The 26582-nt window shown below is 37.3% G+C and overlaps 2 protein-coding genes across 2 annotated transcripts in view; both read right to left on the bottom strand.

The window, feature by feature from the left end:
• Nucleotides 1-2696, bottom strand: part of LOC128997576 (TBC1 domain family member 31-like) — a 39130-nt gene extending 36434 nt beyond the window's left edge. The window contains exon 1 of the mRNA XM_054423214.1: nt 2574-2696. The gene's annotated coding sequence lies outside the window, so the exon portion shown is untranslated. The remainder of the gene's footprint in view (nt 1-2573) is intronic.
• Nucleotides 2697-6392: 3696 nt separating this feature from the next.
• The window catches only part of LOC128997575 (meckelin-like), a 42190-nt gene continuing 22000 nt past the window's right edge, over nt 6393-26582 (bottom strand). Inside the window, exons 9-19 of the mRNA XM_054423213.1 lie at nt 18968-19133; nt 17190-17311; nt 15701-15863; nt 14882-15166; nt 13348-13557; nt 11946-12086; nt 11293-11426; nt 10744-10924; nt 8296-8427; nt 7682-7927; nt 6393-6704 (exon numbers count right to left, since the gene is read on the bottom strand). Of these exons, the coding sequence (XP_054279188.1) occupies nt 6624-6704; nt 7682-7927; nt 8296-8427; nt 10744-10924; nt 11293-11426; nt 11946-12086; nt 13348-13557; nt 14882-15166; nt 15701-15863; nt 17190-17311; nt 18968-19133 (1861 nt within the window). The 3' untranslated portion in view covers nt 6393-6623. The remainder of the gene's footprint in view (nt 6705-7681; nt 7928-8295; nt 8428-10743; nt 10925-11292; nt 11427-11945; nt 12087-13347; nt 13558-14881; nt 15167-15700; nt 15864-17189; nt 17312-18967; nt 19134-26582) is intronic.

The following is a 26582-nucleotide window of genomic DNA, read 5'->3' as shown; positions in this document are numbered from 1 at the left end:
CAACATGAACCAATTTTAATATCCATAAATAGACCAATTAAAACCTAAATGGTCATCAGGTTATGATGAAATTCCGATTAGAATAATAAAAGAATCTAAATCTGTTTTATTAAAGCCACTTTTACTCTGTCATTAATACTTCACTTATAACAGGTGTTTATCCTGATAAGCTGAAAATTTCAAAAATTATCCCGGTATATAAAAAAGGAGACAAAAAAGATCCAAATAACTATCGACCACTGGCAATTCAACCAGCTCTTTCAAAATTATTTGAAAAATGCTTTCTTTTTCAGCTAGTGGATTATTTTGAAATTAATAACTTATTAAATAAAGAGCAGCATGGTTATAGAAAAAACAAATCCACCACTACAGCACTTATATCTTATATTGAAAATGTGTTGGAAAAGTTGGATGAGGACAACAAAGTAATTGGTGCCTTTTTGGATATGTCCAATGCATTTGACAGCGTGCACCATTTAAAGTTACTAAATAAACTTAAAATGTATGGAATTGGTGGCAAAGAGTTAAGCTGGATTGAATCTTATCTGGAGGGATGCCAACAGTTTGTTAACATTGTTCATTTAAGTGGGAATAAAATGTACCATATTAAATCTGAGGTTAGGACAGTAAAATACTCAGTGCCACAAAGATCAGTGTTGGGCCCATTCTTGTTCTTGTGCTACTTGGGAGGGATGCCAAAACATTTATTGGAACATGTAGAAAATAATACTCTGTGCTTGTATGCAGATGACATAAGTATGTCGATTTATGATAAGAATATGGAGCTTCTTAAAAATAAAACTCATGATTCACTCACAATAATTAAAGATTACTTGAATGAAAAAAATCTTTTACTAAATGAAAATAAAACAACGTTCATTGAGTTTGAATCTAAAAAATCTAGAAAAGAACTGTTTAACAATTTTGTTTATGAAACTAAATTTTTAGGCCTCACCTTAAATAGCACACTTAATTGGACCTCACATGTTGACAACTTATGTAATAAAATCAGCTCAAGTATTTTTGCTATTAGACGCTTATATCCATTATGCAACAGAGAAATCTTAAGAAACGTTTACTTTGCTACTATTCACTCACATATTTCTTACGGTATAGAAATTTATGGAGGAACAAGTAAATTCAATTTAAAGAAAATTTTACATTTACAAAAAGAAGCCATTAGGTGTATCCTTAATCTCGATATAAACGAATCCTGTAAAAATCATTTTAAAGAATTAGAGTTCTTTACCGTTTTCAGTCTCTATACTTATAAGACGATAATGTAGGCTATGTTAAAAATCATGAATCAGAACTTCAAAGACAGAAAGACGTACATAATTATAACACTAGAAACAAACTAAACTTCATAACTAAAAAACATAAAAAAGAAAAATTTAAGGAAAGTCCTAATTATATTGGAATCAAATTCATGCATTCCCTCCCTAGCAGTATTAGAAACGAAAGTAGCGTAAATAAATTCAAAGATAAACTTAAGGGGTTTTTAATTTATAGCGAATTTTATAGTTTGGAAAGTTTTGAACACTGTAACAAAAAAACTGTATGACTAAGCAATTAGGGAAGTAGGTGAAATCATGTGAAGTAGTTTTAGGTTGATGACACATTCATGTACACTTGTTGTATGTATTGAATAAAGATTTATTGATTGATTGATTGATTGATTGGTCTCTAAAATCCTGCGTATTAATTACAAACCTGTTCAGTTTCTTTATTTGTTTGCTCATATATTAACTTAATTTTGCCAAATAAATAGAACACTTTTATGTGACTTGCATGTTTTAAATATGCATTGCCATAACTTCCATAAATTTTGGTTGCAGTAATTTGTCGCTTATTATGTCCATCCTTCACTCATGTTATTTTCTACACAGTCTACAATCAGTTAAATGGTTTATTTTTCACCTTAAGTGGTTTCTGACCAAGATCAGATTTTTCTTTAACCAAGACCATTATTGATAAAACCTAGTTGTGTAATTCACTTACGACTGGGTCTCTTTATGACTCCCCAAGCTTAAACCATCCAAAAACTAAGTACAGTTTTTGCTCAGGATCAAACCGACAACCTCATACTTCTGGTACCACCGTTGAATTCTACAACTGCTGGCTGTGCATGAGCGATGATTCAAGATTGCGGAGTGACTTAAATGGTTTTAACAAAAACTGAAATAGGCCTAGGCCTACGCCTACAAAATAATTTGTTAACTTACTTTCTTTCTGTTAGGCCTATTAACTTTTGTTAATGACTGCCGGTTAATACCAAAAGCTAATTAACTTTATGTTATTAACTCCGGTGTAAAAGCGCCTTTACCTGCCTGCTCCACAGGCCACGTGCAAACATGACTGTATTGTATACCATAATGGGTTAGGCCTACATTATACTAGGTTAGTGTAAACCACAGAGCGAAAACCAGCCTACCATGGAACACTACCAAGTTTTGTTATCATAAATAAGCAAAAGTTGACCTCCCAAATATAACAAAAAAATTAACCCCATACATCAGAATCCCAGAAAGGGTTTTAAAAATATAGAATATTAATTTACTTAAAACACTTACGCAGAAAATTGTTCTTCATATTTTAATAAGTAAAATTCATTCCGGAATTCTCATCTAAAATATTAGTATGAGTTAGCCATTCGCCTTCAAATTTCCTGACAAAATAAATTTAACTCATTGTTAACTACTCTTGTTCTAAATAGGACTAACTCCACAACGTAAACTTAAACACAACACAAGTAAACACAAGTAAAGTAAACTAACATAAACAATCGCTATAACCATCAATCAACAAAACAAAACAGACGCCAGGACTAGAAATTTTGAAAATTGACATACGTTTTTTCCTTCTGCTTATTTATTTGTCTGTTGTCAAGCAAAGCTGCCAACATACAGACAGCAAACAACAAAGCCATCGCGAAGCTCATTGATTTTAAAAATGTTTTAATGTTTCGTAGTTGTAAAGTTAGTTTAAAAAAAAGTAATATTAATCATTAACAACTATTAACTAAATACTAAATTACTTGGGTACTTTTCTGTTATACCGACCATACCTTAATTAGGTTAAGTTGTTGGTAAGCGTACAATCATAGAAATGTTTTATCTATGGTACAATGCAGTATTCTGTTGAAATGCATTGTGTAGCCCCTGAACTGTATTAGACTATCATTTAAGGTACTGTACAGTGTACATACCTTTACGTCCACAGTCACGGCCACCTTTAACTCCAGGCCGCGGCCTGGTAGAATTGGCAACGTTGCAAGTGGTGTTGTCTAGCGCTAGCCGTCTCATAAGATTACATGGCAGACAGATGACACCAGCTCATTAATTCGTGTATTATTCATTTAAATTCATGAACATATGGAAAAAACCTGGACCCGGGACCGATTTAATTTTTCATTTTGAGGTCCCCAGAGGCCAAAAACACCATCCGTTCAAATTCATATATATATATATATATATTTATTTATTTAAAATATATGGGTCCGTTAGCAACAACTCGAACAAAAATTATCCGATTTTGATGAAATTTGGTATAAACATTTAAACCTACATTTATTCGAACGAGTTCGCGAACCAGCATGATCGGACTATGGGATCAGGGTTTTATGGGGTAAAAATGGGGTTTTCCCCTTTTTGACCCTAAAAACATAGAATTTTGGAATTTATATCCCAACCATTTTGTAGAGCTTAAAAAAAGAAATAATTTAGTATATTGAAGCATTGTATGCCTAATGGTTATGAAGAAGATTAAAAATAATGCAAATTTAAAATTCCCATGTTATTCTTATGGAGAAAATGAAAAATGTTGTAGTTTACTTGTTTATGGATATATATGTTGATCAAATTATTTGGCAAATTTATTTATTTCATTCTATACTATTGACGTTTGGTCAAAAAACACTGTTTACCTTCCCTGTGGCAGCAAACCTAAGCACTCGTTAAATCTAATGCTATTTAAATTGGGAATAAATATGTCTTATCTATGGAAATATTTTAGTAAATATGTAATCAGACAAGTTGAAATTTGCTTAGTCTGCAGGTTTGCTGCGACGGGGGTATTTTTTAAAATTGAAGGCATTCCTTGGACATAACACAAAAATAATAAAGGCCCCAGAATGGAGCCTTGAGGAACTCGGGCAAAAATGATCCAATTTTGATGAAATTTGGTATAAAAATAAAATAATAAACGTGTAAACTTACATTTAATTTATTCAAACGAGTTTGGGGTAAAAATGGGGACGGGTTTTCCCTTTTTTGACCCTAAAAACATAAACTTTTAAAACTTTTTCTAAACCATTTTGTAGAGCTTAAAAAAATAAATTAATTAGTATATTTATGCGCTGTTGTATGTCTAACGGTTACAAAGAAAATTTAAAAAAAGTGTAAATAAAAAAAATATGTTTGGAGAAAAAGTAAACTGTTTTAGTTTACTTCTTTACTTGTTTATGGATATATGTTGATAACGTTTGGCAAATTTATTTATTTCATCCTATCCTATTTACGTTTGGTCAAAAGTCACCTTTTACCTTCCCCGTAGCAGCAAACCTAAGTAAAATCTAATGTTATTAAATTCGGAATAAATATGTCTTATTTATGGAAATACTAGCAGAGTACCCGTCCTTTGTACGGGGTTGGCGTATAAGTATAAAATGATTATTGCAGTTATACACTATAGCACATCTACCATAGCCATAATGTTCTACCACTGCACCTATACAATAGAAAAAGTTAAGTTCTAACAGCTTTTTATTGCTGCTTGGTTCAAATTAGCTGTTGTCGAAATGCAAAAAGAATTAATAGTGATGCTTGTTGGTAAACCTTATAACTTTTTTTAATGCTATTTAATATCATAGAATCACAGTGGCGGATCCAGAGGGGGGCGAAGGGGATGACAGCCCCCCCTTGGGCATACATACATTTATATATATACTAGCAGAGTACCCGTCCTTCGTACGGGGTTGGAATATAAGTATAAAATGCTTATTGCAGTTTACTCAAGCTTTGCGTTTGCAATAAGGAAAGACACAGTTTGATAAAATTTGCTTTTTTAAATTTACAGTATTCTATAGTATTACACATCTACCACGGCCATAATGTTCTACCACTTCACCTAAACAATAGAGAAAAAAAAAATATCAACAATCCGCAAAATATCACAAATTATTCATGAAATGAAAAACATAAACATAACTGTAAACAATCCTACTTTGACAGTTCTCATTGCGAATCACAGTTTTTTATTGCTGCTTAGTTCAAATTAGCTGTTTTCATAAATGCAAAAAAATATAGTGCTGCACCCTGTTGGTAAATCTTATAACTTTTTAATGCTTTTCTATATCATAGAACCAACTTTTTTAATTGAAACAGCTGACAAAATTCTTAAATTCCCTTTAAATATCAATACTCATAAGGTTAAAATGGGGAATTACAGAGCCACTGGGGCGGAGCCCGAAAGGATTTTTGAGATAAGAATATGCCTATATGTTTATCGGGAATGTAAGCTATCATCATGCCAAATTTCAGCCCAATCCGTCCAGTGGTTTATGCGTGATTGAACTTCAAACAAACAAACACACAAACTTTCACATTTATAATATTAGTAAGATTTTTGTTTACTATATGTAATACAGTAGTGCATACACATTGTGTAAAATAATTTGTCACACTAACTTTGGACAAAGAAATAGTATAAAACTGCCATTTTGGAGACTAAGTTTACACAAATTTTTCGGGGTGATAACCTTGAACCCCCCCGACCCCCCCCCCCCCCCGGTTTGCCACTTCCCTTGTGACTGTTCTAGATACATCACTGTATCAAGCTTGTGAAGTTGAACCCGCTGACAAAATTCTTTTATTTCTTTTAAATATGAATACTCATCATAAGGTTAACATGGGAAACTCCACTGGGGCAGAGCCTGAAAGGATTTTTAGATAAGAATGTGTCTATATGTTAATCGGGAATGTGAGGTATCATCACACCAAATTTCAGCAGAATCCGACGAGTATTTTTCGCGTTTACTTGTCACAAACATCACATCCATACATCCAATCTTTCTCACTTATAATATTAGTAGGAAAATCAAATCAAAAGTTCTTTATTTCACACACTATACACATAAATAGTCAATTATTACAGTAAAAATACATCTGTTTTCAAATCTTAACAATTTAATACAATAATGTCCTCATACATTTTTTATTTTTTTCATAAAAGAGGTTGGCGGCCTCTTTTAACCTTGCATTTGCCTGTCCACATAGATTACAGATCTGTGCGTGGAACGTATCCAGCTAAGCAGGGGGTGAGCCGGTACAGTACAAAGGTGAACTGTACTGATAAAACTTTGTGGCAGTGACCAGGATCCGAACCCACGACACTGCTGCCTTGGGCCCAAAGTCCGCGACGCTACCAACTGAGCCACCGACTCACCAACGATTAGACTCACCAAATACTCACCAACATACTTAAGTTCTCTATAGTGATCAACAAATATAAATAATTTACATATAAATAAAATATTTATATTACATATATGTATTACAATTTTAGATATTGATGGTTAAAACACTTAAGCCTAAACTACTGACTACTGCATTAAAACTAGAATCTTAAATAAGAAATCTTTCATCAATCAATGTTTTCTTAGCGAGATTTCTTCGCCCTCCTATGTGTCTAATCACCATCAGAACCTGAAAACAAAATTATATCAGAAAGTAAAAACATAATACTTCAAATAAGACAGCAGGTTGTAGGGACTACCAACTCTTCAACCTTTTCTCTTGTCTCTGAAGAAGTTTTATATTAGGACGAAATATCAGTGTTATATGTTTTGTTGCCTTTTATTGGTGTGTGTCTATTAGCCCATGTACTCTAATTCCTAAGTTAAGCTAGGTAAACTGTATTCCTTAACAAATAATATTATAATTACCGTAGCTACTTGGCTTTCCATTAAAATATAACCTCCAACCTGATGTAATTAAGTTTAAACAAATAATATGCGTAATTTAACCACTTTAATAAATTCCTTGTAAACAAGGCATTTAAAGTGTTCTTTCATCTTTTACGCTTTGCTTGTAAAGTGATGTTTTCATTTAGAAATACTGTAATTAGTAGTTTTAGAAGATTCGTTTAGCAGTTTAGTCAAATGACCAGGGACAACGCGTTTGTCAGTGGGGGAACAACTTTTAGTCACTAGTCACTGATCCTTTGCCAGATAGTGTAAAAAAAAACTTTATTTAGGGTCTAGTGTTTTAAGATGTTGAGGTGGGATATACAAAAGGACAAAAAATTTGTCGCAGCAAAAACTGTTCTCTTATCAATTTTTTTTCCTCCTTGAAAATATGCAAGATATTTAAATAATAAAGACGTTCAATAAAAAAGCATCTACTTTAAAGATTCTTTCCGAAACCTGGTCCAGCTAAAAAAAATAAAGTAAATATGGTACGAAGTATAATAAAAAATTATTCATTAATACCATAAAGTCACACATTTTATAAGACACATGTTATAGTTACAAAAACCCTACCTAGTTTGATCAGCATGGACAATAATGAAAGTTTAATATTTTCCCTCAGACCCATATATTTAATGGGTTTTGTACCTATGACTATTTTATATCACTGAATTGTTTTTGTTTCAATTTTAAAATGAAATAAGTTGAACATACCTTTGCCAAAAGCGCAGTTATGATTGCTGCCAAGAGAAAATCTCCAGTAATGACTTGAAAGAAGCAGAATCCCATGAGGTCCATCGAAAAAAGAGTCGATTCATTTCCGTAGAACAAAACTTTGTCAAAAGAATGACCATTATCAATGTAAAACACTGCTTTTCCAGGGGTATCGGAGAACTCGATATCTAAAAGTGCTTCAGCAAATAATTTGTCTCTCACTTCATAGTCAAGATCCCTCAAGGCCTGAAACGAAAAAAAATCCAGAATGGTAAATCAATTTTATTATGAAAACAATTCATTGAATTTTCATTGAATTATACATGGAATTTTCAAATGGCAAGCTCACCAACCTTTTTAGATAAAATTACAACCTAGGTAGAACCTTAAAGGAACACAAACAAGTAAATTTGCTAATTAAAATTACTTTAAATCTTAAGGATGAATTGAAAATTATAGTATGTAAACTGAGTGACTTTTTAACGTAATGAAAAAACTAATTTAATAAAATATACAAACGTTTCCTAACTTCCGTTAAGTAGTAGATACCGTGATAAAAGTGCTTAATTAAGGTTTGAATGTTTGAAACAATATCTTTACCAGCGTAGACTTACATGTTCAAGAAAAGCGGCCAGAAACTTGTTCATGTTGTGGTACGCAGTGACGCTGCGGTCAAAGTCTGCAGACGACACTCCAGTCAGTTTTAGACGCAGAGCCGATGTTACAGCTGAGGGGATCTGCTTTGTCTAAAAATGTCCATTTACATTTAGGTCTACATCATATAGTTACACTTACATCTTATACAAAAAAAAAACATAAATTCCAGTATGAGGAGAATTAATATTAATTTAGGACTATTTGTTGGGATATGAATGATATGATTAACTTCCTTCTCTATCTATTCTAAAACTACAGTAGACCTCAAAACAATAAGACATCCCTTGTGTAACCCCCTTTATATATATAATCCCTTTTATATATATAAAAAAATATATATATATACAGGGTGAGTTTTTTAAAGTGATCCAATAGCTAACTTTTTAATTACAGGACTTAGCACCTCACTTTAAATTTGAAACTTGCTCAGTTTTAAGTTTCACTCAAGAATACGATTTCAGATTTTTTCATTGTGGCCGCCATTTTCCAATATGGCTGCCAACTTTAAAATTTCTTATGGAACACCCTGTATTTTATTTTGTTTTTAGATTTTACTCTAAAAAATAAAACATTTTTGTTCTTGACATTTTTTCAATATCTCTAATAGTTAAGGAGCTACGAGGACAAATTGTTAAGTATTAACAGTAACAACACTTAAAACTAACATTGTTTTAAAACATGCTTTAAAATTCATGCAACTTTGTATGAAAACTTTAAGTCCTCGTAGCTCCTTAACCGTTAGAGATATTGAAAAAATCTCAAGAACAAAAATGTTTTATTTTTTAGAGTAAAATCTAAAAACAAAATAATATACAGGGTGTTCCATAAGAAATTTTAAAGTTGGCAGCCATATTGGAAAATGGCGGCCACAATGAAAAAATCTGAAATCGTATTCTTGAGTGAAACTTAAAATTGAGCAAGTTTCAAATTTAAAGTGTGGTGCTAAGTCGTGTAATTAAAAAGTTAGCTATTGGATCACTTTAAAAAACTCACCCTGTATAATACCTGCGACAGATCTGTATATTAAAAGCTGAGGCATTCATGGATCTCGCTTTTTGCGATTGATTTGACAACCTGAACTACATTCCTTATTAAAAAGCAAAGAGGACGTAGTAACCACCTATTGTTTACTGTTACCAGAAAGTTGAAACACATTTACATTATCAACAATTGGTTAACACGTTCGCTACTGCAATAGTACAAAATTTTTCATTGACATGGACCTGCGACGCATATGTGCGACGGACGGTTTCCACCCATAGACTGCCGTCGCATATATGAGACGGCTAGTCACACTAAAATAGACTGCCGTCACATATTTGCGTCGGGGTTCTAATGTTATTAAAATGCTTATATCTTTGTAATGGTCTATTTGAAGGCACTGAATTCCCTGCAATGGTCTACAGAGATGTCTGAAGCACAACTGCGTCGCTCGGTCTGTGGATATGATGATTGGTGATGTCGTATGATAGTTGGACAAACTTGTCTTTCACTATTGTCTTCGCTGTAGACTGGGCGTCGCAAATATGCAACATTACAAAAGGTTATAAAAAATACAAAAAACAAGAATAAGTTATTTACAAACACAATTGTAGCGTATTACAATTTTAATGATCACTGTTTTACAGGTTTGCGCCCGTGGTCTGTGTGTACTGTTATCCAAGTGACAGCTGGTCTATGTGCAAGATTCAAATGTATACCTCGGTCTGTGGCAACGACCGCGGCGTCGCATATATGCAACGCTCAGTAGGGAACGTGTTCATCCAAATAATTTTATGTTCAATGAGGGTTTACCGAATTACCAGTAAACCAATTCAGTAATGACTGTCAAATTACCTGACATACACAGGAGTGAGGCATCTGATAGGGAACAAGTTAAGATTAGAATAAAAATGTTAATAAGCAATTCAATACATAATGTACTTTTAAAAGTCAGAATTATTATGAAAAATTAAAAAATTCACAAACAATTTTAGAAACACATTGAGGTTAGTGATCTAACAAAGCACAAGGGCTTTCCAGATTTTTAGTGAGGATAGCAGGATTATCCTGAATAGGAAAGAGTACAAACTAGCACAAGAAACACAAAACTTTACACTGTACAGAACATATTCGAATATTTCACTGTCACTGAATGAACAGAGAGAAAAGTCAGAGAGAAGACATAAGAGAGAGTTTTGTTCTGGCCTCATGTTTTTTCTATAGAATAAGTTTTGTGTCTTATGCCAGTTTGGTCTCTTTCCCATTCTGGTAAGCCAGCTATTCTCCCTAAAAATCCTAGTAATAATCATATTATTGTCCTTAGGTCTTTCTAATATCTGTTTTAACAACCGAGTTAATGTTTCTAGCAGTTACAGTAATATTTTTTGAACCAAGCTCGAAAGATCTGGAATGTTTGCACCTACCACTGGAGCTGGTGGCATCAGTCTGTGGTAGTAACTCCGCAACTGATTAGGAATGTACATCTGGAACGTCTGATGGTCAGAGGCAGGCAACAGACCACGGTGGCCCACCAAGTCTTCTTCCTCTCTCCTCAGCTGGTTCATTATCGTTTGCATGTCTGTGTCGGAGAACCCATGTGCAGACCTGAGAAATTAAATTCCAGTCTATAACTTATTTATCAAACTATTTAAATTAATAAACATATAAACATATTTTGTAAATATTTCATGTTTAATATGTTCCCCAAGTTACTCTCTTACTGATCACGATTGTTACATAAGTAAGTGATCTTGTAACATAGTTAGCTCAAGACCACATTCAAATGACAGTATACATGAAAACATCTATAGGAATAAAAATTCAGGCGTGGATTAAGAATTGGGAATTAGGAGTTATAGTATTTCAACCAATATAAAATATCATGTTTCCAAATTACCATGGTATGGTAATTATACTGAAAGTTACATGTATTTTTTTTAAGATTCAAGAGACAAAAGTTTGTCAAAACTCACCTGCCATGTATGTAGTAGCCGAAATTCTCCAGAGTCAAAATGAAAACAGATATGTTCGCAAGAGAGCAAACATCAACAAACTCTTGGATTCCATCTTTGACGTAACGTTCATAGACTGCACTCAGCATCAGCCACTGTAAACATAATTGCTTAAATTGATGTTAACTAAATCTAGGTAGTTGGTACTGAACAATCTTCCTCATACCAAATAATACAATTCTAGGATATATCACGCTTAGTTTTGACCACGTTTAAGACATAACTTGATTCTAGGAAATTTCAAAATTTCAAAATTTTCAAGTATCATCACTGAGGCACCAACGTTTGCATTGATAACTTTGCCAACAGCTCAATTGATAATGCCAACATTGGCAATACTGCCGGCTTCGGTGAAGTTCAAGGGGATATAGCTCCTTCAACTTGCTCGGTGAAATTGCAAACTTTTCTGTCATTTGCAGCGGCATTGTAAGTTTTGAGACCTTTGCTGTTAACTTCGTACTGACAAAAAAAAATTCTAAACGTGGATTTTTTAAAGTAGTGTGATGCTACTGTCGACGCTACTGTGATATAGTGCCCCTGAAACTGATACAGTTTAACTAGTTTATTTTAAGTGGAACTAGTAAGAAAGTGTTACATGTAATAGGTTTACCCACCTGAACAATGTAAACAAACACAAACACGAGAAAAGCCACAGCAAACTGAAACGTAAAGTTGGCAGGCCTGTACTTCATCTCAGGTGTGGCATCACTGTTTATATCCGGGTCTGATATAGACCAGTTTTCCATCCCAAACACCTTAAACAAAAAATATATTCCAAACTGATTCACAATCTGTATGGTCATGATTATTTTTAATGCTAAAACGCCTGTATGGAAGTAAGTTACAACTAAACCCATATTATTAAAGCAACAAAGTGAAGGGTTAAAGAGGCTCATCAGTTTCGCCAAAGTTATATAAGGATAATATCAATATGTATTGTTTGGTATTTACTAGTGACTATAAATTGTTCTAAAGAAGAATCAGAATAGACTATAGATTCTTACCAGACCGACACATATAGGTACGTATTTGATGCGGAAGATGAGAAGGATAAGTGTTGAACGAATGACATGACAGCTTTGTTACTGGCTAATATATTATGTGGTTCTTCAGCCAGGATCATTAATTACAAGCAAAATGTTCAAGGAGATCTGCATCCAGGTTTGAACCATTAAAACGATGTAGACCTTTCTCAGAATAAAACTTCTGTAACTAGTTACAGTTTGCATTACATTAGTTATCCTGTAATCTTCTGATAACTAGGCAAGCCAAGCAACTGGGTGGTCACGTTTGGTTCTGCACCTCTAAACTATACAATTGGGTAAAGGACTAAAGGAGGCAAAAGAGAGGTAGACCAGACAACGATATGATGCAGGTGCAACAGAGTACCTACACTTTTGTTGGAATACAACAGTTACCGGTAATAATCAATTAAATATAAAATTGTCAGTTCGATCTTAGGAGAAAAGTCAAAAGCTTTTTGATGGTTCCAAACTCAGACGTCCTTAATTGGACTTTTGGTAATGTATTTGGTTGATCAAAGTGAGTAACAATATTCATTAAACATTTGTCCGCCACAAAACTGTGTCATAAAATACACACCCAGTTGTGTCGGCGTTGTAAAAATCCAATCCAACATTTACATCAAAGAAACTCAAAATCAAATATTGTGCATATCATAAACATGCATTACTGGATACAACACTAGACTCAGTCTTGCATTGAATTCAGAAGGTAATTTACAAAATAATAACCTTAGATTAGAATTAGAATATTTGGGGCTTTTCTCTTAAATATTTCTATATTTGGCAGAATTGCTGATGAAGTAAAAGTCTCTGGGCAATATGACTGACTGCAATCGATAGCTGCATTATAGGGGCAATTTTGTACAAGTTAGACAACTTCACAATTGGTATTTTTCATGCAAAGCTTAACACTTTCAGAAGAATACAACAGTGTGACTGGGACAGTTAGCGCCATAATAAGTTTCTATTTACAGCCATTGAGTATTTTCACCTTTATAAGCAGCACCACTGAGACCAGTTGTACAGTGAGGCTGGTTTTCCGAGAGCTCTGTATCTCGTTCCACTCGTTAGCCACAAAGTACGTCCGCCAGATAGACACAGGCTGACTCTGTTTGTTACTGGTGGCTCTTGGTCTCTCCCAGTCTATGAGGAAGATGTCTACCGTCGTCTGCTGCCACACCATGTGACCAACCTCTACCAGCTGACCACACATATAATTATGTATATTACCTTTGTGCACATGTATGTCGCCCCAATAATACAGGTAAAAAAATTAAGGGAGGAAAAGAATTTTATCATGTTGCACACTTTATGTATGAATCATTCAACTTTATTCCTTTTAGATGAAAAATTGGATACAGCTGGTCCAGATGGGATATCTAGACACTCTTGTTCAAACGTCAATAATATTACAAGTATAGAAGCGCTATCACAGATAGGAGACCACAGCTAAACAATTGGTAATCGTCAGTAGTGTAGGCGTTTTTAATATTTAAAACTCAAAACAGGTAAGTTACATTGAGTAGTTTTTTAATACGACAACCAAAATGCATATTAACTATTAAGTCGTTGCATTAAAATTTTAATTTAACTCATGAACAGAAAACTTCAGAGCTAATAATCCACCATAAGCAACATTAAAACAATTTTTTTTTAATACGTTGCAAATTGCAATCAATTCACTCAATGAATTAAATTTAAAGTCCTTCTAGTTAATGAAAATTATATCCACAAAAACTTTCTGATCAGTTTTAAACATAGTCATAAAAAATAACAATAATATTTTTCAAAGTACAATGTAGTGGAAAAAAAATGTCGAGTTCATTTTCCACTAGGTATGTAGAGTATTAATTTTTATTTTCTCTGGCATTCCTATTTCCTGCTAGTTGCATCAAGTTTTGTCTACACACTGACATCTCCAGGCATTCACCTTAAGATTATAAGGCTGTGTCATAAATAACATAAACAGTCATTACACACAATTTACACAAAATTGCTATTTTGTGTATTAAGAACGCAAATTATGTCATTGCCGCTCAAAACTGTAGATGGCCGCACGAAGCTTAAGCTGAGTGGCTATACATTCGAGAGCGGCAATGACTGTTTGTGCTCATAATACATACAAGATTTTTCCAACCACCATAATTAACTTATAACAACACACAAATTAACTTTTAGATGTATATAAAGTGTCGTTTAGGTTATGTTTGTTTTTTAAGGTTATGTTACTTGCTTACCAGTTGTTAACGTGCCGGATCCGCAGCTGTGATTGGTGTGGAAACGACAACTGTTAAATCAGCTGATTTAGCGAGCGGGAATGATCCATTGCCGTTCTAGAGCTATTTTGCATACTGTTTACAGGTACCGTATGGCAATGTGATCATTTCCATGCAGTGGTAAGAAAAAAAAAACACATTTACACGTAACCGGTACATTTAACATACCGGTTATTCGTTAAATGAATTATCTATGTGTAAAGACTCAAGAGTAATCTACGCATTCAATGCTCAAAATACAAAATTCACCTTGAGTGAATACGCTACAATAACGTATGTGTAGACATAGCTGTCCAGGGCTGTAGAGGGCAGCAATACTTGAGCAACAGCCTGGCCCTTGTAGTAGACAAAGTTGTGTACAGCTGCCAAACCGACCACAGCAAAGAACACATTGGCCAAGTGACCGGCACAGATGATACACAGGTGACACAGAGTAAGAAGGTCTATCACCAGGTGAGCAGAACGCTTGGAGTAGCTCCATGTCTGTAGTGCTGACCACACCACAGCCAGTCCGCACAACACACCTAGCCATATCTGAGAAATCACATAGGTAAATATCTTTTGTCGTCATACTGCAGCAACAGCAGCTGTTTTTAATACATACGTTGCAAGTCTAAAGTAGCTCTTTCACTTCCTTGGGAGTATAAAGCTTTTTTTAGTCCCTAGGGAGTAAAAGTCAGCTGTTGTAAACTTGGACTGTAAGCAATCCCATGTATCATAATTATTTATAAATTGATTCAATCGGTTGTAGCTTATTGTCGTATTCTTGTCCATAATAAACACACCAATGTTGTCTAAATAAACTCAAAAGCTGTTGAAATAAACTAAAATGATTAAAATGTTATATAATTCGTAACCAATACCTTATATTTTAATCAAATAGCCTCTCAGCATTCAAATTTTACAAAAATAAAACCAAAACAATCTTCAAAATTTGCCTGAATACAGTAAAAGTACCATGAACTTGCACAAACAATTCTAGCACTTCTAGAATAAACCTAAAGTTTTGACAAGATTTTTAAGAAACTAACATAAAGAATTATCATACAACTTGATCTCAATACGTACATCAATTGTATAAGTGACTCTACTGTCCTTGTAGAAGTCTACATAGAAGCTGATCTGTACAGGTGTATCAGACTGTATGTGTTGTGCGGTTATTTCACTGTAACTCAACGTTAACACTGGAGGATAGATCTTCCCCTGGTCCTCTCCATGCTGGGCTCGCACCCTGAGGAAGCGAGTTATCTACTGTAATATTAGAAGTGTACGGGAAGTTAATTTTTTGAGCCGAGCCGAGACCAAGCTTTTATTTTTGTATATTGTTGCCATCTTAGAGAACATATGCAAATATTTTGCAATTTAAAATTCACAATTTTGCCTTGACAACAGAAGACACTGATGATTTTGGCATGATTTGTTGCCGCTTCAAAATACATACACCATTTTGCTGGGACTGTAGAAAGTTGCAGAAAACGTTCATAATTTTTCATCACAACCACGGGAGGCAATTTGGCTGTGACTGCCAGGAGATATTTGTCATTATACCACAATCACAGTTATTAATGAATAATGTTTTATAAATAAATCATATTTGTGTGAAAATTAAAATCTACATATTAATAGGCAAGCATGTTTCTTTAAAACCTTTTTTCTCAGCTCGTGTGCATCGCAGGGAAAATCTACGCATAATGTTGGAAAGATATTTTCCTGTAGATGTGCAGAATCCCTTTATAAATTAAAATAGGCTCAAAAATAATCACAAAAAATGAGTTTAAAATTTTTGAACAAATTTACATGGATCTTATGGGTTGCCATGCTGGTGACGAAATATAAACAGAAAATCAAAACAAATGGAAGAAACTTCACTCACATGTTTTATTTACAGTGTGGGGTGAAAATAGAGAAGTCTGTACATTACATATTTTTGGTCGAGTTTCGACCATTGGACGACCTCTAGTATTGTTAAATCAATACCGGTACTTTCCAAAGCAACCTGATTTTTACACTCTGTTTTTGGCCCGAGACCCGATAGTCGACAATTTTGACCCAAACTAAAGTAACCCCTACTGAATGATAGTTTATATGAACAACGGCATCGGCATCAGTATCTAAACATTGACTTTGGATAATGGATTAGACTTCAATCTATACACACCGGATGTGGCTAATTTTTTACTCAAAGAGTTCATAGTAGAATGAACCTTGAGTGTGCTAATTTAAAAATTTTATTTTCTCTTTCAGTTTTTTATCATATGATTGATGTAAGGTACCATTGGATAGAGTTTTGTGTAAAGTTATTTCCATAAAAATGTTACAAATCAGCCAGAGAAGGCCACAGTCTGGACTCACATTTAGCTGTAAAGTCCTTTATTTACTTTAGGGGTGGTAATTTATTTGCACTGTTTATTAAAAACAGAGTAGTTTACAGCCAATAGTAAAACTTGCTACACAATTTTAACCACTTTATTGGTTTACACAACACAATTAATTGTTGTCTGAAGGCCGTTGTCGTCAATAGATAGATAACTTAAATAAGTACTGTAGGTTGAATTACCGCAAAGTGGCTGATTTGAGGTATTGAATAACTTCCACCTTGTTTCCATTAACAGGTACGCCGGACACAGAATCTATCAGGAAGAATCTACGAGTCAACTGCCACTGTCCCATGTCTGACTCCTGCAGAGATCATTGGTGAGCAAAGATTATAAAACAACAAACACAATTTTGAATAGAATTCTTACAAACAAAAATAACCAAATTGACAAAATGTGATGTTGTCAATTTTACTATCACAGATTTTCAATAGTTAGAAATAGACCAATTAGCTAAAATAATTGTCTAAAAATAATATTTCAGCATAATACAACGTCCGGCAAAAAGGCCTCCCATATTTTGAGTGCCAGCTGTGTGAGTTGTGGTCCGGACACGGAAGTGGAGAAGCCACCTACAGACAGGCTCATGCCATGTGGCATTTTCAGTAGCAGCTATGGTGTGGGCGTGGTGAGCATGGAGTGGCTATTTTGGAAGAGTTTATTCGTAATGGTGGTTCTGTGATAACTACTCAGGGAGCATTTTACATTTGGTTTGAACTTGGCCGACACGACTCTGTTCCAAATAGGAAAACTACTCATCTTTGGGTAAAAAACTTTTGTGCAATAGGTTCTGCAATAAAGTGCCTGGTCAACCTTGTATCACAATGATGAAAGAAAATGTGGCAAATGTAGAAAATCCAGCAATCTAAAAAAAGTGGACAATCAAACATGCAGTTGTCCTAGGGTTGTCTGATAGAAGCCAGTGTGAAAAGATTCCTATACATAGGTGCAAGAAAGATTATACCAAACATAGGTACCCTGTAGCAAACAAAATTTCCACCACTGGGCTGTGTACAAGCAGGAACTTCAAGTTCGGCGAGACATTTCCAAATTCAGTGTTTAGGGCCGTATTTTTTCAAAGATTATATGATAATGGTAACTGTCAACTCAAATCCCTACTGTCAAATGATTGAGGAGTTGCTCAGACCTAAATTGAACCAATGTTGAGGACAATGAAGAGCAATAAATCTAATTTCAACAATGCGGAGCCACAGCACACACTTCACAGTGTTCTCTATCAATATTGAGATAGTCATTTCCTAGACATCCCTCTTTGCGAGAAGACATCACCTGGCTTGTAGGTCAACCGATTTGTCACCTTGTGATATTTTTGCTTTGAGGACACTTAGAGGCAGAAGTGTACAAATCTCGCCCCACAACCCTGCAAGCATTCAAGCAGTGCTACCATTTCACCAGAAATAATACAATGGACTATGGATAACTTCAAAAAATACTCAACAAATGGAGGACGTACTGCCGTTGAGTATTTATAATGGCCGTTGGCATTTACCAGACATCATTTTCAAACCAAATAATGTAAAATGATCTGGTATTGGATCTTTATAAATAAAAAAGTATTTTACGAGTATCTATCATTCTTTGTTTGGTTTTTATTAGCTTTTGAAATACAGGAGGTCTTTTTGCCGAACGCTACATGATAATTTTAAACCTTCAAACAAATCTGCTTATACAGGCATAGTCTTCATTATATTACTAGAGTAATCATAGTTTTGCTGATCCAAAGTACACACTTCTTGGGTTAATAGCTTATAGCATAATGTTTTTATAAGTATATACCTATCAACGGTTTAGTTATTATTCAATACGAAAATAAACTGAACTATATGGCTAAAGGGGTTTTATTTGCTTTGGATTAGGTAATAGTTCTCCCTTAAAATAATGATTTAGGCTAACTTTTTATTAGGCTAGTAATAATTCAGATAAAGCGTATTTAAAATACCTTATTAGGAAATCTGTTGCCTTGCTGAAAGCTTGTATCCAACACAGGCAAAGCATATAAATACGAATCAAATTGTAAATAAAGGTCAATCAGCTGATTTCGCAATTGAGATGACATCAGCTGGCTTGGTCGTAGGCTGCATTGTTGAGCATATCTCGATCCGAATCTGGGAACAGATTATACTTTGTCAACTTGGTTAGAACTCAATAAACACTCAAAACTAGGTAGAACCGAGGTGGTAATGTTAAGCCATAAATCCTAGTCTTTGTAGCCGTTACTATTGCTTTATCAATAATGTTCATTCTTGTAATGTCTGGCTCACACCTAGGTTTTCTTGATAAGTTCCACCTAAAGACCCATGAGGTCATTGTGAACACAAAAAATTGTTACAAAAAAGGAGAGGAAAACACATTGGTCCTATCAGAACCTAATACAGCTCTCTAATTCAAGTTAGTGCTACTTCATCTAGGACACAGCGTCCAGTGCACTTGGAATGCAACACCATGTATAGGACAGTTATAGCTTCAAGTAAACCCACCCTGTAATGCATGTAAGGGGCAATAATTCTCTACATGACATATTGTCTGAGTTTCAAACCTCATGACTGATTCAAGGAAGAAACAGAAAGTAGCTCGACGAAGATTGCTTTGTGCAGTTAAAAATAACTTTGACGGGCAGAATGGGGCCAATGGAGTTACCCTGTGCATTGGTGAGCTTATAATGTCATGTCATCAGCTGACCTTTCCACAATTTTGTTGAACAGCACAAAAATCAGTGTGACAATGTTTGGAATAATTTCTCTGTGTATATTGTGTAGAATAAAGAAGGATTTGAAAGGATACTGAAAGTGTTGGGGTATTACTTTAACCATTTATTGTACTTTTCATATTTGAGGTGTTTGTTTGATTTTGAAATTAAGAGTTAAATTCAGAAGAGCGAGTATAAACGTAGGGAGATTGCAGAGGGGTGTACCAATCACAAGCTCAAATTACGAACCAGCAATTCTCCAGCAACAAAGGTGTGATCTGTACTCTATACGCATTCATATACAATTATTTATTATCTGTGAAAATTGTAGGCCTTTTATTGACTTTTTAAAATTCATGTTATACTTGATTTAAGATTTTTATTCCAGTAAAGTATCTACTCTTTTTTTAAATCATGGCTAATTCCATAAAATGTTTGATGAAATGAAATCAACTTTATTCATAATTTGCAAACATGTGCACGAATGGCGTCATTACATTGGATCAAAATCATAATACTGAACCATGCCCTCGAGCCTGCCCCCAGACTAACGAAATGGAAGCGTGATCCATGCGCAGGCCCGAGGAGCGGCTCACAAAACCTTACTTAACAAAATGAGAACCATGGATGGAGGTTCAAGAACAACACGCCATTTGAGAGAAACGAGCTGTAATTAATCATTTAAAAGAATAACACAACAACAATAATTAACAATAATACATGAATTAAATACTCTCAATTAAACTTTAAAAAATTTTGATACCCGTTTACCCTACTAGCTTACAATTATTTCATTAATCATTTTCAAATAGGCTAAATTTCAAAAAAAAATCTTACTAGCTTTTACCTTTCAAAAAAAAAAAAAACTTTTAAATTAACAAATTACAACAATGATATATATCATGACTCTTTTAATAAATTCATTTCATCTGGTAACTATAGATACTTTAGGGGCCCCAAATTAGAATTCAATAGAATATTTAATAAAATTATAAAATTTAAAAAAGATCAACAAGTAGCCTAAAGAATTTAAAATTTAAAAAGAATAACAATTAATAAACTATGTATAGGCCTATAACAATAATAATTTCAAATAGTCTCTTGGGTTGCTTTTTTTTATAAATAAAATCAAAAAACATAACGACAGTGGGTAACTTGCGGTAGTGCGGTTGGGTTTTGGGCCAGGTCTGGATGTTCAGCACCGGAGGGGGAACCAAGCAGGGCGGAGAGGGGGCCAAGGTCTACGAGGCAGCCATGTGTTACAAATTTCCTCCGCCAAGGTCGAAACGGTCCAGTGCATAGTCCTCCTCACGGGCCCCAAAAGGCGCGCGTGGCGCACTTGAACTACTCCATAACCTCGCAGACTAAGCACAAATTAAAAAACATAATTGACTTTGCATAAAACATGTGCCAAGAGGGCGATGTAAAACGATGGAAAAATGTCTGCGAGGTTAACTAGTTGATTGTCACGCAACCTCTGAAGTGCTTGGCGGTGGGAGTAAAAAGAACAAAAACCCACAGCCTAGTTCGGGGTCGTGGAGTGACAACGAAACACTGAACTAGCCTACTATAAAAAAAAGCACTTGAACCATTGATCATGAGTCGTGACATTCGCCCGGTGGAATTAGTCACGGCTCAACCTCCCTCCCCAAAAGAGGACACTCCTCTCCAAAAGGGACAAACAAACAAGCCTCTCCCCCACTTCCTGAAAAGAGATTGACCTGAAAGACAACTCAAGTGTCTGTGGTGGGGAACGCCAAGGGACTTCCAAACTGAGGGGAAAACTCACCCCCAGGGTTTGCTCTGGCCAGAGCTGGAAAATTTTGTGAGGGAAATTCCTTCGCAGAACACAGGGGACAGAAGAAGTGATCAGGTTCTCTGGCCCAGTGCACTTCCCACCCAGACTCAAGAGGAAAGAAAATTGCCTACGGAAGAGTTCCGCGGAAGGGCTTGAGATGAGAAATGTGCGCCCTCCGGAACACTTTTCCAGTCCGCGGATCTCCAAGCTCCGCCGTGACAGGCGTCAAAAACCTCAGGATGCGGTGGGGACCTGACCACCGATGACACAACTTTGCAGCTCTCTTGTCCACAGCCGAACTGGCTGGTTGAGCTTTACAAAACACCAAATCCCCCACCTGGAAAGGGTTGTCTACTCTACCACGATTGTGCTTCCTCCGGACCAATTCCCTAGCTCTGATCAAGTTTCTCCTGGCCGCTTGCCAAGTTGCCTTGACATCAGCCGCACCAGGAGGTGGCAGAAGGTCGCCAATTCCCCACACATTCGCTAACGGGTTGTTAGGCGGATAGCCTAGAAACAGCTCGAAAGGGACCGCCTTGTGACTCTCATGGTGAGCAGTATTGAAAGCAAACTGAAGCCAAGGGAGTTCCTGATCCCAGGTGGTCTGCTTGTCAGCATGGAAAGCTATGAGAGCGGAACGAAGATTGCGATTGAACCTTTCAGCATGAGAAGGCTGTGGATAGTAAGGGGAAGTAGTCACATGGCGGATTCCGTGCCCAAAGCACATTCTTTTGAACAGATGGGAAACAAACTGTGTTCCGTTGTCGGAAACGATGGTGGCGGGTATTCCAAAATGTTGGAAGAGGTGAGTTCAAAGTACCTGCACGGTGAGCTGTGCAGTGGCATTCCTTAAGGGAAAAAGCCAACAAAACTTGGAGAAGGCATCCACACAAACAAGTAGGAACTTATTTCCTGACTTGCTACGCGGGAGAGGCCCTACATAGTCAATGAAAACCTTCTCCAAAGGTCTTTCCGCCACCTCAGATGACAACAAACCAAACTTAGAGTTTTGAGCGGGCTTGCTCAGTGAGCACGTTTGACAAGAACGCACCCTAGCAGCAAGATCCCGATCCATACCCTTCCAGATGAACATTTCCCTAACCTTCGCAATGGTCTTGTGGATACCTAGATGCCCACCCACAGGAGAAGAATGAAAATACTCAAAGACCATAGGGATTAGAAGACTAGGCAGCACAACTTTAGGTTTACCTCGCTGCCGAGCGCGACAGCAAAGGGCACCCTGGGACAGAAAATATGGGGGGTGGGCTCCCCCATTTTGAAGCTCACCAATGATCTTTGCCAGCTCAGGATCCTTCAGCTGATGGGGAATGAAATCAGAAAAGGCGAGTGGAAACTCCAAGAGCACGGCACAACCCGGTTGCTCTTGGTCAGAAGGATGATCGTCGGGTGAATGGTACATCCTAGATAGTGTGTCCGCAATCACGTTCTGTGTGCCTCGAACGTGTTGCACTTGGAACTTAAGGGACGATATTTGGACAACCCAACGACCAATTTTCCCAAGCTGGCGTGGATGTGCAAGAAGCCACGAGAGTGCCTGGTTGTCGGTTTCCAATAAAAACTCCTTGTGCTCCAAAAAGCGTCTGAATTTATTGACTCCAAACACGACAGCCAAACACTCGAGTTCATACACAGAAGAGCTTTTCTTTTCGCAGGGACTCAAAGTGCGTGAGGCGTACGCAATTGGCTGCCTAACACCATCCACCTCTTGTGACAACACAGCCGCAATTGCGACGGAGGAAGCATCTGTTTGCAAGACAAAGTTTTGATTGAAATCCGGCATCGCCAAAACAGGGGGCTGCATGATAGCCTCCTTGAGAAGATCAAAAGACGTCTGCTGCGCTTCACCCCAGACAAACTTGGCGCCCTTCTTCCGAAGCTCATTGAGAGGAGCCGCCAATTCAGCAACATTGGGGATGAAGCGTCGGTAAAAACCTACCATGCCGATGAACCTAGCAATACCCTTGACATCTCTGGGAGGAGGAAACTCCCTGATAGCCTGGGTTCTAGCGGGGTCGATGCAGACGCCTCTATGAGAGATAAGATGACCAAGGAACGAAATTTCCGGCTTTGCAAAACTAACCTTGTCAGGATTCACGGTAAGGCCAGCCCTATTCAATCTACTCATGACTTCTTCAAGATGAATCAGGTGATCTTCGAAGCTCTCACTGTACACCAAGAGATCGTCGAGGTAATTGAACACAAACTTGAACTTGACATCATGAAAGATGGAATCAAGGAGTCTGGTGAGAGTCTGGGCCCCCACAGCAAGACCCATCGGAACTCTTGTGAACTGATACAAATTCCACGGAACGCAGAAAGCAGTGAGAGGTCGAGACTCAGGTTTCAAAGGAATCTGATGATAGGCCTGATTCAGATCAAAAACAGAAAAATACTTGGCCTTACCGAACCAATCAAACGCAGAATGCAAATCGGGGAGAGGCACAGAGTCGATTTCAATTTGCGCATTCAATTTGCGATAGTCCAAAACCATTCGGGACTTGCCATTGGGTTTTGGGACGAGAAAAGCTGGACTAGCGTAGCTCGAACGGGAAGGTTCAATGACACCATTTTCCAGAAGTTTGTCAATGATTTTTCTGAGAGTTTCCATTTTGGGTGGAGCTAATTTGTATGGGTGAGAGCGAACGGGACGGGTATCTGTTAGACGAATCTCGTACTCTAACAGGTTAGTGACTCCAAGCTTTGGCGTCAGCACATCTGGGAAACGAGAACACAAGGTTCTGATGGCTTCAGCCTCGCAAGTAGTCAGATGCCCTAACGGATCAATTGTTGGCTTGCTGGGTATCTCAGGCTCGACTACCGCAGCACCACCACCAATTTCATCAGCAAAAGATATTAATACCCGCCTCGCAAATCGGAAAAAACACTGACCTCTGCCTAAATCCAAAATTAGGCCAGTGTGCTTGATAAAATCCGCTCCCAAAATGACAGGGAAACAAAGGTCCTTAGCCACCCAAAAACTCCAAACCCAAGAAAAATGTTCAATTTTGAACTTGAAACGGGCTTCATAGATGATGGGAAGGGGTGAATTTGACGCAGTCCAGCAGATAGGGGTTTTTCGCTCAACTTGCTTGATAAGCCCAGACGATTCAAGTTTTTCAAAAAGGGACAAGGAAATGAGGCAACGGGCTGACCCAGAATCCACTAGGGCCTTCTGCACCGTGGAACCTATGAAGATGTTGAGACGTGGGCAAGTTGAGCGTGCCGCTTTCACGCCCATGGAAGCAAGGCCCGCAATCCCCCGCAGCAGAGGCTCGGTCACAGGCACAACACTCCCAGAAGGGGAGGCAACAGAAACATTAACTGACTTTAACTTAGACTTTGACTTACTTGAAAAAACATTCAAATTATTGCCCTTTACATTATCACCAACAACCTCACAGGAAGGATTGGGCAATTTTTCCTCCTGTGAGCAAACTAGTTTTTTGGACCACGTCCAAAATTTCCACCTTGACGGCAATGCCGCCGAATGTGACCTGGTTGCCCACAACCAAAACAAACAACAGGTTGCCTCTGCCACTGCGGCGGTTCGGGACCCAACCTCACGGGTGCTACGACAGCATGATGACCAGCTAGGGGAAGATGCCCCGCCGCTTGGTCTCTCTGAAAATCAGCGTCCTGGACAGATCTCGAAAGGATGGAAAGTCTGTCCAGATCCGCAAAAGATGAAGGCCGTGGTGCAAAAACCAGACGGGAGCGTTCCTCAGGCTTCAACCCCTGAAGCACAATGTCAATGAGCTCAAGCTCACTGATCCCCAAACGCAAGACCCTTTCCACCGTGCGAATGTCCCCCACGTACTGGCTGAGAGACTCGGCTGGCTGCTGAGGACGAAAAACTCTCTCAACTTTCAGCTTCTCCATGACCCGACGGGGCATGAAAAGCTCCAAAACTTCTTTATGAAAAACATCAAAGGTGACACCTCTGCGCAAACAATCAAGCAATCTGTCCCCCAACGGTTTCAGACAGTATGGAGCAATGAGTTCCATCAAGGTTGCGTCTGACATGCCAGGGTATTCACGCATGCGCAAAACACTCTCCAGAAAAAAACAAAGACCATTCACATCTAACCCGTCCACCGGCCGGAAACCACTCAGGACAGAGGCAAGGGGATGGGGAAGTTTGCCAAAGGAGTTAGAGATGGAAGGGGAACTATGAACTTGAGAAGGAAAGGGAGATGGGGACTGGACATTCAGCGTAGCCGCAGCCAAGGTGGACGTGTGAGAGGGGGATGGTGTGACATTTGCATTTGACATTTGAACATTTGCAGGCAACTGGAGCAGTGTACTTGGCGTAGGCGGAGCCTGGGGGGTACCCACTGGAGTCACATCAACTGACCTTGGTACTTCGTTTGAAATTTCCGAAGAACGGTTGTCTTCAAATTTTCAACTTTCTCTTTGACAGACTTTCCTGCCTTAATACTCTCCAAAATTCCTTCCAGCTCAAGAATTCTGGCTTCCACCCAGCTCTTGTCCTCATCTTGGATTTCAGGTTGCCCCAAAACCAAGAGTAGACGCTTACGCCAGTGCGTCAGCTGTGTGATAGCAGAACCCTTAGCTGAGCCCGTAGGCAAACTACTCCAACTATCAATTTCCCCACTTAGCTCTTCCATCTTCTCTTTACATGCCTCCAGTTCCTCATCCAAACTGAGCGACTCAACCCAAGCTTGAGGCATGCTAGCAATTTGTCTGAACTGTGTACGCAAAGTGCGTACATCAGTTCCAGGAGTCTCCCCCCGGGACCGCACCTCGTACACCAGCTCCGGCTTCCTCAAATATTCCGGCACAATTGACGCCATACCGAGTCTCAACCAGCACTTGACTCAAAATAACAGCCAACAAAATTTTTTCACAAAACAAACACAGAAATTTAATTCCTAAGGCTTCTGGACGTTGATGCCTACGCACCTGATGGGGCCCAAAAGAAGAACCTGCCCATTCATACCGCAAGTACCGCAAGAAAAAACAACAACAAATGACCCACGAACGTACACACACACAAACATACACCGATACATACACAACACCACAACA

Source organism: Macrosteles quadrilineatus, unplaced genomic scaffold (genome assembly GCF_028750875.1).
Source record: "Macrosteles quadrilineatus isolate MER2022 unplaced genomic scaffold, UCM_ALF_1.0 Scaffold_6__1_contigs__length_79288215, whole genome shotgun sequence".
Taxonomy (NCBI): Eukaryota; Metazoa; Arthropoda; class Insecta; order Hemiptera; family Cicadellidae; genus Macrosteles; species Macrosteles quadrilineatus.
The sequence above is the reverse complement of the archived record's forward strand: the minus strand, read 5'-3'. Positions and strand labels throughout refer to the sequence as shown.